The following is a 20,345-nucleotide window of genomic DNA, read 5'->3' on the forward strand; positions in this document are numbered from 1 at the left end:
TCTAAACATTCAATAATCCTCCATCTAATGTCTTCAGTTCTATGTTGTTTCTGCAGCCAATGGTTCACCAAAGGAGCCTGCATATTCTGCGTTTGAATCCTCGATTTGTGCTCGTTCAAACGAATCTTAATAGGTCGAGCACTCTTGCCAATATATATCAAATCGCAGGGACATACAATTGCATAGACCACATTGCTACTATCACAATTAGTCATTGATGTACTTCTTATTATTTTCTCCTTCTGAGGTACTTGCCAACTGTCCCCCGTGATGGCCGAAGCACACCAATGACAGTGACCACAACTAGTATGACCCCCCTGGACAGTATTTCTAGCTCTATAATCCAGAAATTTATTTTTACTTAAACGTTCTCCCAATGTTTTGCCCTTGGTAAAAGACATCAGGGGAGGATCTACAAAACATGTATAAAGTTGAAGCACACGCCAGTGATCTTTAATCACTTGGGATATCTTTTTACTAATATCTGTATAGGGTAATATACATGTCAGTCGATCTTCTTCTATCTTCTCAGTTTCTTTCAATAAGAGTTGTCTCTGGGCAAACCTAGCTCTAATGTATGCTTTCTTTATGGCTGATCTAGGATAACCTCTCATCAAAAATCTATTTTTTAGATCAGCAGCTTGTCTTTTAAACTCAACTAACGTAGAGCAGACTCTCCTAGCTCTTAAAAATTGACTTATTGGAAGATTATATTTTAAATGAAAAGGATGAAAACTGCCAAAATGAAGAAGTGTATTTCTACTCATTGGTTTACGGTATAGGGATGTATACAATCTATTCCCTGCCTTATATATAGACAAATCCAGAAATTCTATAGAAGTACTTTGAACAGTCAAGGTGAAGGTAATATTGACAATGGTTCAAGTACTGATGATGATGTAGATACAATCGGTCATCCAGGAGGACCACCCGACTTCAGTGGATATCTCTACAGTAAAGCCACTCTCTAGGTGGTATCCTCCGGGACCGATAAATACTGTCCAGGGGGGTCATACTAGTTGTGGTCACTGTCAGTGGTGTGCTTCGGCCATCACGGGGGACAGTTGGCAAGTACCTCAGAAGGAGAAAATAATAAGAAGTACATCAATGACTAATTGTGATAGTAGCAATGTGGTCTATGCAATTGTATGTCCCTGCGATTTGATATATATTGGCAAGAGTGCTCGACCTATTAAGATTCGTTTGAACGAGCACAAATCGAGGATTCAAACGCAGAATATGCAGGCTCCTTTGGTGAACCATTGGCTGCAGAAACAACATAGAACTGAAGACATTAGATGGAGGATTATTGAATGTTTAGATGTCCGGGAGGAGGGAGGGTCCATGAAGAAACTCTTAAACTTTAGAGAACAATTTAATATCTTTATGTTACAGACGGTTATACCGACGGGCTTAAATGCAGAAATTGAATGGGCAACCCTTATTTAATCATTTCCAACCTACCACCGGTAGCAGTGAAGGGAGGAAAGCTACCGGTGGAACGCCATGGGGGGCGGGGTTCTAATGGTGGATACGTCAGAGATCAGCTGGTATTTAATTAATTTGAAAAAACGCTGGCGCCATCTTGGTTTTTGAACTACTTTTGCTGAGCTGGCGCTAATAAGATCATGGGGTAAGTTTTTGGGTTTTTGATTTAAATAATTATGTGCTCTAGACATAGGCTGACTGCTGATGTATGGGGTGTGGATATAAATGAAATATTTTTTATATTGTAGGGGATGTCCTTGAGACAGCTCATTTCGGAGCGAAACGTGCATGTCGGGCAGCCTAACCCCCGGGTCTGATAAAAGAAAAAGAAGATAAGTTCAATTTAAACTATGGGCTTTAATAACTTGAAAGAAAATGGTAAAATTATAAAATCATTTGAATAAACCAATGAAGAGGTTGATGTGTGCGAGTATCGCCAGTTTCAGTAATTGCTGGTGATTGCACATCACTGAGGTTTATGGGAAAGTTATATTGATATACTGAAAGTTAGTGTATTGAAGATCTGAGGAATGTGGGGTACTGAATATAACATCTAAACTAAGTTTGGACTGGTTGAGAAGATTTTCTATTTGTGTTAATATTTATCCAGTCCCACTGAGGATTAGTTGTGCCTGGATAGTGAATGTATATGAATTAGCCATGTGGACAGAAAAAAACTTGCTTTTTAAATAACAATATCTAAGTAAACTAAAGTTATATCAGAAATGTAAAAAAATATATTTTTTGTTTAAAACAATTTTTTTTCACATGTAATTTGATCAACATGATAGAGACATTTAAATTTTGGATGCTACAGTCTAAGAGGTTCTGTCAGACCTTCATCTTGGAATGTATTAGCCTTCTAGAGCCTTCCATTATGAGCTATTTGTAAGTACCTAATGAGTATCGGAAGTCAGACAGACTCTTTATCTGACTTCTGATACTGTAAGAGAGCCTCTAAGGGTACTATTGTATGTTGGCAGCTTGGTCCTTGCTTCATACATTTGCGAAGCACTATAGGGTTAAATGTGGCTGTAAGAGCAGAATCTGCATTTGGCGCAAGAGTGCATAGGGCAGGAGTTTCACAATCCCACTCTTCTTAAGGACTGCTTTGCTAAATCCCACAGGTTCTAGACTGGTCCTGTGAGGAAAAAGTCTTGTTAATTTTCTTTCTTGGAGTCCCAGTAGACTAGTCAAAGAATTCCCTCCCTAATTTGATCAGTTTTCTGCAAACAGATATCTTTGCTGTTCTCTTGTGCTTTCTGTAGATAGGAATTCTTGCAAATTCTAATCATACATTTCTGTCTATTAAATCATTTAAAGTGAAACCCCAGGTCCCTTAAAAAAAAAAAAATCAGCATTACAGAATTTTATCATTGATGTCAGTCTTAGATGCAAAACATTGTGCTGTACTGATGTTAAAATATATATATTCACAGTGCTTTGATCTAGAATACTCTCTTTGTAGAATTACCACAAGAAGTTGTGTACTTTTTGAAATTACCATCTGACCCCTGACACAGGCACCACACGAAAACATGGTCTGTGTTCGGTCCTTCAATAAAATTTTGCTTCCTCTTTTCCTGAGCTCTTCCTTGTTTCATATGTGGCCCATTACACTCTTTCTTCTGGTTCTGTTTGGCTTATGTTGCTGTTTCCCTCTGGCCTGCTTGCCAGATTTTAACATTCATATCTTAGAGAAAAGTGACCATGGAAACAGTCAAGCTGCAATGTGATTGATTTGAAGGATAAGCTTGTGTCTGTTGTTGCTGGAACATTTTCAGTACATGGGACCAAATCATCCAAGCCAAATGTGGGGGTTTTTTTCCTTCAAAAATACTGTCCATGTTCTGAGCAAATGTTGTGAACAACTTTTTGTTTTCTGTAATAAATATAAGTATAGACTATATTTTCAGCTTCCTGACATACAGTGATGTGAAAGTTTCCCCCCCCCCCCCCCCCCCACAACTTCTCCATTTGCATATATGTCACACTGAGTGATATGTGATCTTTAAACAAAATGCAATAATAGACAAACTGAACCTGAGTAAACATACAATATAGTTTTTAAATTGTTACTTCATTTATTTAAGGAACAAAGTTATCTAACACCCATGTCACCCATGTGAAAGAGTTACTGCTCCCTAAACTAACTGGTTGCACTACCTTTAGCAGCAATATTTGAAACAAAACACTTCCTATAATTTGATATCTGTCTTTTATATCACTGTTAAGGAATTTTAGCTCACTCTTTATGGATTCAGTCTTCCCCTGGGTTTGATAGAATCCATACTCAAAAGGACCAGGAGTTCTAGGGACTGTGCTTTGGTGCCCCCTGGAGGTGGTGGAAATGAAAACGGTAACGGAATTCAAACATGCGTGGGATAAGCATAAAGGAATCCTGTGCCGAAGGAATGGATCCTCAGGAGCTTAGTCAAGATCGGGAGGCGGAGCTGGTGGTTGGGAGGCAGGGCTGATGGTTGGGAGGTGAGGATAGTGCTGGGCAGACTTATACGGTCTGTGCCAGAGCCAGTGGTTGGGAGGAGGGACAGGTGGTTGGGAGGCGGGGATAGTGCTGGGCAGACTTATACGGTCTGTGCCCTGAAGAGCACAGGTACAAATCAAAGTAGGGTATACACAAAAAGCAGCAAATATGAGTTATCTTGTTGGGCAGACTGGTTGGACCGTGCAGGTCTTTTTCTGCCGTCATCTACTATGTTACTATGTAACCCTGGATTCTTTTGGACGAAATATGTATCGGGTCTCCATGCTCATATCCAATATCCAATCATACCAGCTCTACACAAGCCTGTACTTTCGGTCCTTGACGCACAGACTCTCTCCCACCAAAACAGACAGAATCTGTTCACCAGCTGGTCAAGCAGCAGAAGGCATGTGAGTTCTTAGCCAGGTGTGCCTATGACACCTTTGATGTGGCCTTTAGGATCTCTGCCCAGAGTATAGCGATGCACATTGAAGAGGAATACTTATTACTTGCAGAGACATAGGTACATGTCTTCTTCATGCCAGCTTCAGCAGGCTCAGCCCCAGTATGCTCATTGTCATCAACAGTGTGCGCCTAAGGCCAAGAAGGCCAAGACGGCTCCCCAGTCAAAGCAGGGGGCGTGTTTTTGACTGGCTCCAGCAGAACATAGCCGCTGTAAAAGTGACCATCCCGGACAATTTGCCTGTTAAGGGAAAGCTCAAGAAAGGTGGCCCCTTGTAACATCTTCAAATATTCCGTCTCAGTTACACCCTGCTTTGGCTACAGAGACCACCAGATTGCCCACCGAGGTCACATCACTTCATCTCTCAGCACAAGCAGGTACTGCCAGAGGAACTCTCTGCCCTTCTCAAGGCCTGTGTAGTCGAACCCTTTCCACCAGGGGAAGAAGGGAAGAGATTCTATTCCAGGTACTTCCTTGTGCAAAAGATAACGGGGGGATGCATCCCATCCTAGACCTAAGTGGCCTGAACAAATTACTGGTCATAGAAAAAATCAGGATGGTTTCCTTGGGCACCCTGCTTACCATGCTTCAGGAAAACGATTGGCTATGCTCTCTGGACTTATATCCCAATACTTCATGGAAGTATCTTCGGTTTCGACTGGGGACACTTCACTTCCAGTAGTATCGTGTGTTGTCTTCTGGCTTCATGTTCGCTCCCAGGGTTTTCACCAAATGTCTTGGAGTAGGCACAGCGTCACTACACAGATGGGATCCCCATCTCAACAACTGGCTGGTGAAGGTCATGTCGAAGGATGGTGCTCAGGAGTCCATGCGGCGGACTATTCGGGTGTTAGAGCTACTAGAGTTCATTTTATTCTACCCCAAGTCCCATCTGCTCCCTGTGCAGCGGTTGGAATTCATTGGAGCCCTGCTAGACATTCAGCCGGCTCGGGCTTTTCTCTCTCTGATGCAGGCAGACATTCTTGTCGCCCTCGCCACTCAAGTCTGAGTAGCTTGGCAGGTCATAGCCTGACAGATATTGAGGTTGTTGGGCTACATGGCCTCTACTGTTCATGTGACACCCATGGCACATCTTCACATGAGAACTGCCCAGTCGACCCTAGCTTCCCAGGGGTGTCAGGCCACAGGGAACCTAGAGGATCTCATCCGAGTTCCGCCAGAGCTGGTTCAGTGCCTACTCTGGTGGACAATTAGATCCAATTTGACTGGGACTCCCATTCCAAATTCCACGGCCCACAAAGGTGCGGACAACGGATGCATCCCACCTAGGGTGGGGAGTTCATTTAGACGGGCTTCAAACTCAAGGTGCTTGATCTGCCCAGGAAACAGATCTCCAAATCAACCTTCTGGAGCTCCGGACAATCTGGAACGCTCTAAAGGCTTTCAGGGATCGGATGAACAACCAAACTGTACTCATTCAAACAGACAGGTTACCATGTACTACACAAACAAGCATGGGGGCACCAGATCACGCCCTTCTGTGTCTGGAGGCTGTCTGGATGTGGCGTTGGAAGCCCAATATGGGATGCTCCTCAAGGCCACTTACCAGGTGGGCAAATTCAACAGCCCAGCCAACTGAGCAGGGTCATGCAATTACGCTAGTGGTCCCTCAGCATGGATGTTGCCCTGGAGATTTTCCAAGCATGGGGCACCCCCCTTGGCGGATCTCTTTGCCACTCAGTCCAATCGCAGAGTCCCTCAGTTCTGTTCCAGGGCCCAGGACAGACTAGCATAGGATGCCTTCACTGGTGGGCAGGACTTCTGTATGTGTATCCCCCCATAACTCTTGTGGGGAAGACTATGCTGAAACTCGAGCAAGACCGCGGGACCATGATTTTGATCACTTCTTACTGGCCTGAGCAGATCTGGTTCCCTCTTCTTTTGGAGTTATCTTCTGAAGAACCATGGAGATTGTAGTGTTTTCCAACTCTCATCACGCAGAATGAGGGATGTCTTCTACATTCTCAATCTCCGGTCTCTGGCCCTCACAGCTTGTATTTTGAGAACTTAGAATTTTTCTTTCCATCTTCCTGAGGGTGTCTCCTTGTTGGGTTTCAAGAAAGATTCAACTTAGAGATGTTACCCTTTCAAATGGAGGAGGTTTGCCATCTCCCTAGATCCTTTTTCTTGCCCTACACAGACCGTGCTTGAATACTTTCTGCACCTCTGAGTCTCGTCTCAAGACCAACTCTTTAAGGGTTCACTTCAGTGCAATTAGTGTTTATCATCTATGTGTAGAGGGTAAGCCCATCTCTGAACAGCCTCTAGTTGTTCACTTCATGAGAGGTTTGCTGTTGACAAAGCCCCCTATCAAACCTCCACCTGTGTTATGGGACCTCAATGTCATTCTCTCCCAGCTGATGAAACTCCTTTTGAGCCACTTGATTCCTGTCATCTGAAGTACTTGACCTGGAAAGTCATATTTTTGTTTCTTCAGCTTGCATGATCAGTGAGCTTCAGGCCTTAGTGGCGGATGCATCTTATACAAAGTTCCATCATAAAAGAGTAGTCCTCCACCTGCACCTCCCCTTGAAGTTATCTCCTGTTTTTATGCTTTATATAGTACTGCTGGTTCTGTGCTTTTGCAGCAAGTGGGAGGGCATTTGCGCATCTCGTGCTCAAAGAACTATTTTTAAGCTTGTTACAAGCTCCAGACCAGCAACGTGGACCCACGTTATCCATCTGTGAGAATATAAGGCTTCTGTTCTCAGAGAATACCTGCTTCAGGTAAGTGGAGTGGAGGAGTGGCCTAGTGGTTAGGGTGGTGGACTCTGGTCCTGGGGAACTGAGGAACTTCAGGCACAGGTAGCTCCTTGTGACTCTGGGCATGTCACTTAACCCTCCATTGCCCCAGGTACAAATAAGTACCTGTATATAATATGTAAGCCGCATTGAGCCTGCCATAAGTGGGAAAGCGCGGGGTACAAATGTAACAAAAAAAAAAAAAAAATACCTTGGCTTTGAATGTAGTTGCATAAACTACAGAAAGTTGGTATATCAAGTCCCATTCCCTTTCTCCTTTTCCCCTTTTCCGCCTTGCTATCCTCCAGTGGCTCTTCTTTTTGCCTAGTCTTTCTTATTGTGAAGTCATGAACACTGATCTTAGCTGAGGCTAGAGAGGCCTGCAGTTCTTTGGGTGTTCTGGGATGTTTTGTGACCTCCCGGATGAGTTGTCTCTGTTCCCTTGACACGCTGGCCACTCCGGGTTCACCACAGTTCCGGTTTCTCCATTTGGAGATAATGGATCTCACTTTGATTCTGTGGAATCCTAGACCTTTAGAAATGTCTTTGTAATCCTTTCCAGACTGATACATTTCAACAGCTTTTTTTTCTCATTTCTTCTAGATTTTCCTTTGTTCATGGCATAGCATTCTTGTAGAACTTTGTGGTGACTTCTTCGCTCTTATTGTATGGTTTAATATATAGTAAAGTTTAGATTCAACAGGGCTGGCTACATTCAAGCCTGGTTGTGAATTCAATCAGCTGAATTTGGGAATTAGTTGATTAAGGAGACAGTAACTTTTTCACATGGGTGATATGGGTGTTCCTTTAAATAAATGAAGCAGTTTTAAAACTGTTATGTTTACTGAAGTTCCCTTTATCTAATACATTTTGTTTAAAGATCAGAAACCATTCAGTGTGGCATATATTGAATAACAGGTGACATTGGGGAGAGGAAGAGGGACACTTTTTCACGTCACTGTACACCTGGACTCAATACTTCCAGTTACTGCAGACCAGTCATTTGCTCCAGAATTTGATTCAGTAGTGAAAACTAAAAGGTGTCAGGTCTGAGGAAGTAGCTGTGGAAGCAAATAAGGAATATAAGAAAGGCATACTGTCAGGGGCATAATCGAAAGAGAACGGCGCCCATCTTTCGAAACAAATCAGGAGATGGGGGTCCTTCTCTCAGGCGTCCTCAGCTGCTTTCCATCGCGGGGATGACCAAAGTTCACGGGGGGTGTCGGCAGCGTAGCAAAGGCTGGACGGGGGCGTGGTTAAGAGATGGGCGTCCTCGGCTGATAATGGAAAAAAGAAGGGCGTCCCTGACGAGCATTTGGCTGACTTTACTTGGTCCCTTTTTTTTCACAACCAAGCCTCGAAAAGGTGCCCGAACTGACCAGATAACCACCGGAGGGAATCGGGGATGACCTCCCCTTAATCACCCAGTGGTCACCAACCCCCTCCCACCCAAAAAAAATAAAAACATTTTAAACATTTTTTGCCAGCCTGTATGCCAGCCTCAAACATCATACCCAGCTCCATCATAGCAGTATGCAGGTCCCTGGAGCAGTTTTTAGTGGGTGCAGTGCACTTCAGGCAGGCGGACCCAGGCCCATCCCCCGCCCCCCCACCCCCCACCTGTTACACTTGTGGTAGTAAGAGTGAGCCCTCCAAAACCCACTGTACCCACATGTAGGTGCCCCCCCCCCCCCCTTCATCCATAAGAGCTATGGTAATGGTGTACAGTTGTGGGGAGTGGGTTTTGGGGGGGCTGAGCACCGAAGGTAAGGGAGCTATGCACCGAGGAGCAATTTGTGAAGTCCACTGCAGTGCCCCATAGGGTGCCTGTTTGGTGTCCTGGCATGTGAGGGGGACCAGTGCACTACGAATGCTGGCTCCTCCCACGACCAAATGTCTTGGATTTGATCGTTTTTGAGATGGGCGTTCTCGGTTTCCATTATCGGCAAAAACCGAGGTCACCCATCTCTAAGGTCGACCATCTCTTAGGTCGACCTAAATGTTGAGATTTGGCCATCCCCAACCGTATTATGGAAACGAAAGATGGATGCCCATCTTGTTTCGATAATACGGGATGTCCCGCCCATTCGCGGGGACGTCCTCAGAGATGGGCGCCCTTAGACATGGTCTTCCCCATTCGATTATGGCCCTCTATGTATACAGATATAGCTCCCTCCCTCCCCGCCTCTTGTGGTAAACCCTTGATGTAAAATATGGCTCCTTGTGCATTCCTAACGTGGGGGCATCCTAGAGTTTGAAAAGAAACATATGAAGTTCTGTCAGTGTGCCTGTGAATTGAAGTAGCACAGAGAAGAAACTGGAGAAATGTTATCTTTCTTTTGGTACTTAAGTATAGAAAGCAGTTTTTATTGTGTTTTTGTACTTATGTGAAGTACTACTTTAAATTTTTTTTTATATATCTTTATTGATTCAGCCAGATAACAATAGTCACAGGACTGGAATCAAGCAATTTTTGTTTTGATATTACATCCTCCCAACCCATCCCCTCATCCTCACTTCCCCCTCTCCCATCCTTATTTCCAGCTATTCAATCCAATCTCTCAGATCTGGTGGTTTCACAGAGAAGAAACTGGGAAAATATTATCTTTCTTTTGGTACTTAAGTATAGACAGCAGTTTTTATTGTGTTTTTGTACTTATGTGAAGTAGTACTTTTAAATTTTTTTTTTAATATATGTTTATTGAATCAGCCAAATAACAACAATAGTCACAGGACTGGTATGAAGTAATTTTTGTTTTGATATTACATCCTCCCAACCCACCCCTCATCCACACTACCCCCGCCCCATCCTTATTTCCAGCTATCCAATCCAATCTCCCAGATCTGGTGGTCTCTTATCCATACCTGAGAAACAAACAATAGAATGAGCAATATAACAATAACTTAATTCAAAAGCCAGCTGCGAATCCTGTGTGACATGGCTACCCAAAATGGCTCCCAAATATGTTGAAATTTAGCCCAACATCCCAGATGGTTCCAGCCTGCTTTATCACATTCCAGGATCATGAGGGCATATATATTGAGCCGTTGTGTCACATTAGGCGGTTCAGCTTGTAACCATTGGAATAAAATTACACATTTAGCCAGTAGAAATAAATGAAAGAGTAGTGTACGTTTAGCCTTATTTTGAACTAATAGTATAATCATTGAATAAGAAAATCTAGGGTGTTAAAAATCAAATATTCGTTGAACATGATGTTGAACTGACTGCCAAAATTGTTGTATCAAAGGGAATGTCCAAAACATATGTCCCAATGTAGCTTCTGATTGTGAACATTTAAGACGTTTACAGCTTTGAGCCAAGCCCACTTTAAAGGCCCTCTTAGGAGAAAAGTAAGTTCGAAATAAGAACTTGTAGTGCTGTACCTGATGTAACGCAGAGGTTAACTTGACAAATAGCTTACAAATCAACTGTTGGAGCATTTCAGGTGATAGCTCAGTCCCCAACTCTCTAGACCATGCAGTTGCTCCCCTTATGAAATTCAAGGGGGGGGAGATCTGCTCGAAAAACCTTATAGAAAAAGGAGAGATTCTGCTTCGTAGCACTGCCTAGGACAAAAGTTCCTTTCACCTTCTCGTTTGTATCATCTGTGAGTGCCTTCTTGGGTAATGTGGCAACATAGTGACGCACTTGTAGATAAGAAAAACATCGAGTGAGACAATTGATATTGAGTACACAAATTATTAAATAAGACTATCGCCCCAAGTATTCCCATGTTTCTCCCAGTCTAAAAAGGATTGATCAGTCATTCCAGCTGGAAAGTCTTGGTTGCCCCTAAGAGGCAACCAAGCTGTAACTCGAAAATTAAAGTTTTTTTTTCTTACATAAGCACACCCACACCTTTCTTGGTACAAGCAGGTAAACATCATGGTGCAGCATGCAAAACATAGCTAGGGGAGAAGGGCTTTAGGAGTTCCTGTTCATATGTAAAAGGCGTATAGTATGTAGTTTGTTTCAACCAATCCTTAATATGACAAAGATGGCAAGCTCTGTTATATAAATCTAAATCTGGGAGGCCCAAGCCTCCATGTATCAGCATATAGGTTAGTTGTTTGTATGTGAATCTTTCTCTATTTCCTTTCCAAAGAAAGTGCTCTACCACTCTCTGTAGTTGACGTTTGTCCCACCTGCGCAGAGCCAAAGGTATGGTTTGAAAAAGATAAAGCCATTTTGGCAAGACAACCATTCAGAAGAGTGTTAAATGGCCCAGCATAGTTAAAGGTAGTTGAAACCAATTGCTTTCAAGGAGGTGATAAAGGTTAGTAAGGGTTTAATATTAACTTCATACAATTTATCCAGAGAAAGTGGTAATTGGACCCCTAAATATCTGGTGACCTCATCTCCCTACTGAAACGGAAATTGCACCCCTGCTAAATCTTCACTAGTATCATTGATAGGAATAACAACTGGATTTTGCCAATAAAGCTTGAGACGTGCCTCCCACCCTCCCACAAATAAAAAATGCCCAATGAGTTCAAGAAGAGTAGGGACCGATTGCAAAGGCTTCGTTAATACAAGAAAAATATCGTCAGCAAAGGCCATGGTTTTTACCACAGAGCCACTGAGATTTACCCCATGTATATTTGTGTGCAATCGTATACTCTGTAACAATGGTTCCAAATATAAGACTAAGAGGAGTGGAGAAAGTGGGCATCCCTGCCTGGTGCCCCTATGGATATTAAAGGAAACAGGTTGCAAGCCATTAACTAGAACCGGTGCACTGGGATTATCATAGAGAACTCGCAGAACCTGTAGAAAGTAACCCTGAAAACCAAAAGAATCCAATACATGAAAAAGGAAATGCCAAGAGAACAAATCAAAAACCTTTTCTGCATCACAACTTAATGCTAATGCCTCCTGGCCATGGTGGTTACAGGATTCCCAAGCAGCAGGGATCTTCCATACATTGAAAACAGAATGTCTAGCATGCACAAACTGGTCATGATAGATCAGGCATGGTAAAACTGTACTGAGTCTCAAGAGTCAGAATCTTTGCCAAAATCTTAAATCTACATTTAATAATGATATAGGGTGGTAAGACCCCACTTGTTGGTGATGCTTGCCCGGCTTGGGGATCAAAGTGAGGTATGTGTGATAAATTCCTTCAGAAAGGTCCCTCAAGTAATACCTTGGTCAAAAAACACTTTTAAAACTGGGTAAAACTGGGTACACCTGGGATGCCAGTAGTCTGTAAAATTCTCCAGAGTAACTTCGGGGAGTGATCCGTTCACTAGCTGATTTGTTCAGGGCTAGCGAACGGAGCACTCCCCTAAGTTCTTCCTCCGTAATAGGCATATTAAGAGCATCCAGCTCAGGCTCCTGCAATCGTGGGAGACCCAAACCAGTTAAGTCATACGGAGGGACTCCCAGCGGGCTAGGGGGAGGAGAATACAAATTCTGGTAACGCTCATAAAAGCGGTCATCCTTGTCTTTGGGGTTAGTGCATAAGTTACCCTCAGCTGAATAGATTGCATGAATGGGTTTAGTTCCTAACCAAGGATGAATCAATTTAGAAAGTAAGATACCCGCTTTATTCCCATGTACATGTAATTTATACTTATAGTAAGTTTGGGCTCTTCTAGCACGTTCGTGTAACTTAGCATTAAGTGTTGCCTGGATTGCCAAAAAACTTCCTTTATGTAAAAGGGTGGGAGTACTAATATATTTTCGTCGTTCTCGAGCTAAGTTCTTGGTCAGTGCCAAGATAGAGCAATTTAATTCTCATCTCCGGTTGATGGCACATCACCTCACAAAACCACCTTAGCAGTTTGCTAAAATAATATGGGGTCATCTCTATGAATAGGATTAGAAACACAAAAGGAATCCCATTTGTCCACCAGATATTTCTGAAAAGAAACATCCTTATAGAGATACTTAGGAAAAGTCCACTGAGGCCTATACTGAAATTCCTCTATCCCTTGAACCTCTACCCAAATTAAGGAATGATCCAATATGACGAGGTCCTCAATCTCTGCCTGTAAGAGACGACCAAACCAAGCACTTGACACAAAAATATAGTCCAATTGAGAGGCTACATTATGAGCCCTGGCAAAGTGCGTAAAACCCTTCTTGGGATGCAGGGTTCGCCAGCTATCAGCTATGTCTAGTACTACTTTTAATTTAGTCCACAACTTTAATCTGCCTTTATTAGATAGAATTCCTGCTCAAAGACGATCACAGCTAAAAAAAAAAAAAAAATCCTTTGCTCCTTTGTGATCACTCTAGCAAAATAATCTACACAAGAGAAATTAAGAAACAATGAGAATGAAATCACCAATTTTCCAGCCTTTAAATAAAATAACCTAGGTACAGTGATGCTTTTCATAATTTTGTAGTGTTTTAAGTGCAATACTAATAGCATAGGTCTGGGACACCTGGCATACAAATTTGGAGGCTCTCTTTCCCAAGGGAACAATCTAAGAAACTTCAGATTGATGGAAACCTTTATTTTTAAAACTTGGCTTGGGTCTTTTCTATTGCAGTGGCGAGTTGGAGATGCCTGTACTGCAGTTTGGTCTGAGGATGGAAATTCTTACCCAGCTACTATTGTGTCAATAGATCCCAAGAAAGGAGCATGCATAGTGGTTTACACTGGATATGGAAACAAGGAAGAGCAAAATTTGTCTGATCTGCTTGATCCTGATGATGCTGAAGCCTGCAGTGAAAAGAGAGATTCTGAGGAGGTAAAGAGGCAGATAAATTACTGTAAAAGGAAGTAGAAGTAGTTTTGTTTTATGTGGGGTTGGGTTTTTTTTTTTTTTTTAAACTAACAGAAGTGTGGGAGGGGACAGGGCTCAAAACCTATTAGTATATTGGGGAGGGGGGGAATGTAAAGATGCTGGTGCAGGGGTCAGTTTAGATTTTATTTATTTACTTATTACCACCTTTTTAAAGAAATTCACCCAAGACTGTGTACCGCAAGATCAATTTGAACATAGGCAATAGACAATTAGACAGTAAAAATATTCAGATAACAGTACATAATATGCTATTTACAGCATCAATAAAACATCTTAATAAACAGCATAGGGTGTAAGCAAAGGTAGAACATATAAACTGATAGAACATAAGAGGTCTAACCAGGGCTGCCGGGGGGGGGGGGGGGGGGGGGCAGGGGGGACAAAATTGCCCAGGCCTCCAAAGAGGGCCCGGTGCCGGGGTCTCTCTCCTGCTCCCAGGCCACTGGCACCGGGGTCTCCAGTCTCCACCTGCCTACCCTCAGCTCTGTCATCAGCCCCCTTCTGTCTGCCACTGGGCCACTTGCATTTTTTTAAAAAAATCTCTAATTGGCAGCGCAGCGCCTTGCGTCTGTGTGAAAGCGACAGATCACCTCGGTCCTTCCCTCACTGTGTTTCGCCCTCGTCTGATGTAACTTCCTATTTCCGCGAGGGCGGGGCACAGTGAGGGAAGGCCCGAGGAGAGGCGATCTGCCGCTTTCACACAGAGGTGAGGCGCTGCTTGCTGACGCTGCGCTGCCGATTTAGAGATTTTTTTTTTTTTTTTTTTTTAAATGCAGGGGGCCCGGTGGCAGATAGAAGGGGGCTGTCGACGGAGCTGAGGGTAGGCAGGTGGAGACTGGGGACTGCAGCACCGGCGGCCTGGGAGCAGTAGAGGGAGCGACAATAGTAGCGATTGGGTGGGGGTGGCCTTGTCCCGGGCCCGGCTCAGTCTCTCGGCGGCCCTGTGTCTAACATAAGAAAGTTGCACGTGATGTCAGAGAAGTGCATGGATATGATCTCATCTAAGGTAGGATAAGCAAGTCCTGCTACGGTATGTGCAGTCAGTGTTAGTCCCTGTCTGTGTGTGTAACTAGCAAGTTAAGTTTCTTTCATTAAAGGTTTGTGAGAAGAGCCAAGATTTCATCTGCTTCCTAAAGTAGAGATAGTCTTGCATTGAGTGAAGCCTTTCAGGAACTGCATTCCAGAGTGTGGGGGCTATTCCAGAGAAGGTGTGCTGGAGGTGTCACATCATGTGATGTCATTTGGAGAGGGTATGATTAGGGATACTCCTTGGAAGGACCTTAGCAACCTTGGAGATGTCTAGAGGGAGATCCTGTCTGGGCCATTTCCTTCAAAGGCCTTGAGGATCAGAAAGAGAATTTTAAATTTAGCCCTGTATTGTACTGGTAGCCAATGAAGTTTTTGCAGAAATGGTGTGATGTGATCATGTCACTTAAAACCTTCTTTCAGTCTTGCTGCAGCCTTCAGAATCAGTTGGAGCTGGTGCAAATCATTTGTAGTCAGACCAGTGTAGAGTACATTACAGATCAGTAAGAGAAAAGCTGGATCCCTTGAAATGTATGTAGTTTAATTCTTATCCTTCATGAAGTCAATTGAAACAAGGGGGCTTCCAAATAAAATTTTGCTGAGAACTCCCCATAGCAATGGCAGGGGGGGAGGGAAGCAATACACCCCTCTCAAGTTAAATGAGGCACAATATAGCAAACTTTTAAATGTTGCCATGTCAATGGGCTCCACACCCAAGGATGTTGGTCCCTCCAGGAAGCAGGTTTTCAGATCAATCTCCTGGAGTTACGAGCAGTCTAGAACGCACTAAAGGCTTTCAGAGATCGGCTGTCCTATCAAATTATTCAAATTCAGACAGACAATCAGGTTGCTATGTGCTACATCAACAAGCAGGGGGGCACCGGATCTCGCCCCCTGTGTTAGGAAACCGTCAGGATGTGGCGTTGGGCTCGTCAGCACGGCATGTTTCTCCAAGCCACGTATCTGGCAGGCGTAAACAACAGTCTGGCCGACAGGTTGAGCAGGATAATGCAACCTCACGAGTGGTCTCTGAACTCGAGAGTAGTACGCAAGATCTTCCAAGTGTGGAGCACCCCCTTGGTAGATCTTTTTGCCACTCAGCTCAATCACAAGGTCCCTCAGTTCTGTTCCAGACTTCAGGCCCAAGGCAGACTGGCGTCAGATGCCTTTCTCCTTTATTGGGGAGGGGCCTGCTGTATGCGTATCCCCCCTTACCCTTAGTAGGGAAGACTTTGCTGAAACTCAAGTAGGATCGTGGCACCATGGTTCTGATTACTCCCTTCTGGCCGCGCCAGATCTGGTTCCCTCTTCTTCTGGAGTTGTCCTCCGAAGAACCGTGGAGATTGGAGTGTTATCCAACCCTCATCACTCAGAACTAGGGGGCTCTTCTGCATCACAACCTCCAGTCCCTGGCTTTCACGGCCTGGATGTTGAGAACGTAGACTTTGCCTCCTTGGGTCTTTCTGAGGGTGTCTCCCGAGTCTTGCTTGCTTCCAGAAAAGATTCCACGAAGAGGTGTTATTCTTTCAAATGGAGGAGGTTTGCCGTCTGGTGTGACAGCAAGGCCCTAGATCCTCGTTCTTGTCCTACACAGACCCTGCTTGAATACCTTCTACACTTGTCCGAGTCTGGTCTTAAGACCAACTCTGTAAGAGTTCACCTTAGCGCAATTAGTGCTTTTCATTACCATGTAAAGGGTAAGCCTATCTCGGGACAGCCTTTAGTTGTTCATTTCATGAGAGGTTTGCTTTTGTCAAAGCCCCCTATCAAGCCTCCTACTGTGTCATGGGATCTCAATGTCGTTCTCACCCAGCTGATGAAACCTCCTTTTGAGCCACTGCATTCCTGCCATCTGAAGTACTTGACCTGGAAGGTCATTTTCTTGGTGGCAGTCACTTTAGCTCATAGAGTCAGTGAGCTTCATGCCTTGGTAGCTCATGCTCCTTATACTAAATTTCATCATAACAGAGTAGTTCTCCACACTCACCCTAAGTTTTTGCCAAAGGTAGTGTCGGAATTCCATCTTAACCAGTCAGTTGTCTTGCCTACATTTTTTCCCCGTCCACATACCCACCCTGCTGAACGTCAGTTGCACACATTGGACTGCAAGTGAGCATTGACCTTCTATGTGGAGCGGACAAGCCCCTTCAGACAGTCCGCCCAAATGTTTGTTTCTTTTGATCCAAACAGAAGGGGAGTGGCTGTCGGGAAACGCACCATCTCCAATTGGCTAGCAGATTGCATTTCCTTCACTTACACCCAAGCTGGGCTGACTCTTGAGGGTCATGTCATGGCTCATAGTGTTAGAGCCATGGCAGCGTCAGTGGCCCACTTGAAGTCAGCCACTATTGAAGAGATTTGCAAGGCTGCGACGTGGTCATCTGTCCACACATTCACATCTCATTACTACCTACAGCAGGATACCCGACGCGACAGTCAGTTCGGGCAGTCGGTGCTGCAGAATCTGTTTGGGGTTTAGAATCCAACTCCACCCCCCTAGACCCATTTTTATTCTGTTCCAGGCTGCACTCTCAGTTAGTTGTTTCTATGTAGGTCAATCTCAATTATGTCCTCGCCGTTGCGAGGCCCAATTGACCAATGTTTGTTGTTTTGAGTGAGCCTGGGGGCTAGGGATACCCCATCAGTGAGAACAAGCAGCCTGCTTGTCCTCAGAGAAAGCGAAGTTACTTACCTGTAGCAGGTATTCTCCGAGGACAGCAGGCTGATTGTTCTCACAAAGCCACCCACCTCCCCTTTGGAGTTGTGTCTTTCCTTGTCTTTGCTTTCTACTTGACTGAGGAGCACACTCGTGTTATGGGCGGGAAGATGGTCGCGCATGCGCAGTGCGCGCGAGAGCTAGCAAACTTTGTTGCTAGAAAGATCTCCGATCCTGAGGCTGCCGTCGAACGTCACCAATCAGTGAGAACAATCAGCCTGCTGTCCTCGGAGAATACCTGCTACAGGTAAGTAACTTCGCTTTATTTGAAGTTCATAGAGTGGGCTAATGGGCACCTATAGTATATAGATAAAAAAAAATTTTCCTTTTCTTGGAGAGGCTCTTGACGAGACTGTGGGGTTTGAAGATTTAATACCTGTTGTGTTGTTGGGGGGGTTCCGCAAGGAAGACGTTATAAGTGCTAGTTCCTGTGAGGTGAATGAGGTCTTCTGGGTTTGAGGGGAAGGGGGTATGGATTGAGGACGGTTTGGTTTGTTGCGCTGGGTTAAGGGGTATAATAGAACTAGACAGCTGGAGGTATGACAAGAAGAGCATGATTGGAAGCTGTGGGCTGGCTTGGGGACTGGGCTACTGGGAGGGGGGGATGCTCACTGGGACATCCCTTCTGGAATTCAGGTATTGATTGTGCATACAGTGATATTTGGTGTAACTTAATGTAATGGTGAAAGTGGTTACATGGAATGTAGGGGGGATAAATTCTCCAATAAAGAGGTCCAAGATACTGTAGCATTTGCATAGACATGGGATGGACATTGCTTTACTTCAGGAGACTCATCTTAATAACTTGGAACATGTTAAGCTTCAAACCTGGTGGGTTGAGCAGTGTGTGGCGGCCCCGGACCAGAAGAAGAAAGGCAGGGTTGCTATTCTGGTTAAAAAAAGGAATGGCAGGTACAGTCAAACCATTGGCAGTGGACCCGCAGGGCAGGTGTCTGCTGGTGGAAGCGGTCGTTAATCATCGGAAAGTGCTTATATGTAATATATACGCCCCTAATCAGTATGAAAAACAATTTTATCAAATGTTGTCTAATCTCCTGATAAGGTTTCAGCATATGGAGCTGATAGTGGGAGGCGATTTTAAAGCAGTTTGGGCTCCCTTTTTGGATCGCTCCCCAGGCAATCTTCGCCCTACCATCTTAATGTAGGTCTGCTTCACTTGAACCAGCTGTTAGACTTAATGGATGTTTGGCGGGTATTACACCCCTTGGACAGGGATTATACACCCAGCTCGAGAGCGCATTTGACCCAGTCGCGAATAGATTATCTGTTGATCTCAAGGAGATTGTTTGGTGACGTCTCTAGAGTAGAAATTGGACCATACGTTATTTCGGATCATGTCTGGGTGTAGATGGACTGGAGGGCTAAGACTAGAGATACAGGCCTTAGGCGTTGGATGTTTCCTTTGGACTTGTATAAGGATGTATTACTTAGAGAAAAACTAATAGACGCCTGGAAAAGTTATGCACTGCAGAATGCATAGCATGAGGGAGACCCTATCCTGTTTTGGGAAGCAGCGAAAGCGGTGCTGCAGGGAGAAATTATTAGCTACTCACATCATGTTAAGAAAGTTAGGGATAGAGACATTTTGAGACTGAGCTCACAGTTGTGTCAGGCACGGAAGCAGTTTGGTTTCACACATGCGGAGGCTCATAAACAATGGATGATAGAATTGCAGATGTCTTTAAATGAGCTTTTTGCATAGCCGGGCATTGAAGTCCCAATTATACTATCGTTGCCAGTTACATTACTATGGTAACAAGGCAGGAGGTTTAATGGCAAGGCTTATTCACCCTAAAGGGGACGAGCGCAGAGTTCTTACACTTAATGATGGTAAAGGAGGTCGGTTAAGGTCAGAAGAAGAGATCTGTAAGTCTTTTAGGGACTATGATTGTACACTTTACTCTGCTCCGCAGGAACAAGGCCTTCCAAAATAAGTACCTGAATATATATGTAAACCGCTTTGAATGTAGTTGCAAAAACCTCAGAAAGGCGGTATATCAAGTCCCATTTCCCTTTCCCATTCCCAGCGAGATGTACTTGGGGAATTTAAACTTACCTTCTCTCACGCAGTCGGCTGTTGCATGCCTTAACGCCACAATTCAGGAAGAAGAGGTGGTGCTGGTTATAGCAAGGAGCCCCTTACAAAAAAACCCCGGGTCCTGGTGGCCTTTGAGCGGAATTTTATACTTTAATGGGTGCAGAAATAGTTGCCCCGATCACGAGGTGTTTGAATAAAATTGTGGACTTAGAGCGAATGCCACTTACTCTTGTGTCGGCGCAAATCATAGTTTTACCTAAACCCGGGAAACACCCGGTGGAATTGGCTTCCTATCGGCCCATATCCTTGTTAAATTATGAAGCAAAGGTGTTGGCTAAGATAATGGCTAATAGAATGGGTAAATTTACCTGGTTTAGTGCATGAATCCCAAGTTGGCTTTGTAGGTGGGAGATCAGTGGCAAAAACATTTGAGACAAATGTTGACATCTTTAGAATTTGGTCGACAGTGGCAGCTGCAGTCATTACTGGTCAGCTTTGATGCGGAAAAGGCCTTCGACTGGGTGCACTGGGATTTTCTTTTTGCCACACTGGAAGCATATGGGTTTGCAGGGCGGTTTGTGTC

General features: G+C 44.2%; 1 protein-coding gene across 1 annotated transcript in view; it reads left to right on the forward strand.

Moving 5' to 3' along the window:
• Positions 1–20,345, forward strand: part of LOC115463099 (survival of motor neuron protein-like) — a 95,326-nt gene that overhangs the window by 38,840 nt on the left and 36,141 nt on the right. The window contains exon 4 of the mRNA XM_030193311.1: positions 13,704–13,904. Within this exon, the coding sequence (XP_030049171.1) occupies positions 13,704–13,904 (201 nt within the window). The remainder of the gene's footprint in view (positions 1–13,703; positions 13,905–20,345) is intronic.

The sequence above is a fragment of the Microcaecilia unicolor genome, chromosome 2, assembly GCF_901765095.1.
Source record: "Microcaecilia unicolor chromosome 2, aMicUni1.1, whole genome shotgun sequence".
Lineage (NCBI taxonomy): Eukaryota > Metazoa > Chordata > Amphibia > Gymnophiona > Siphonopidae > Microcaecilia > Microcaecilia unicolor.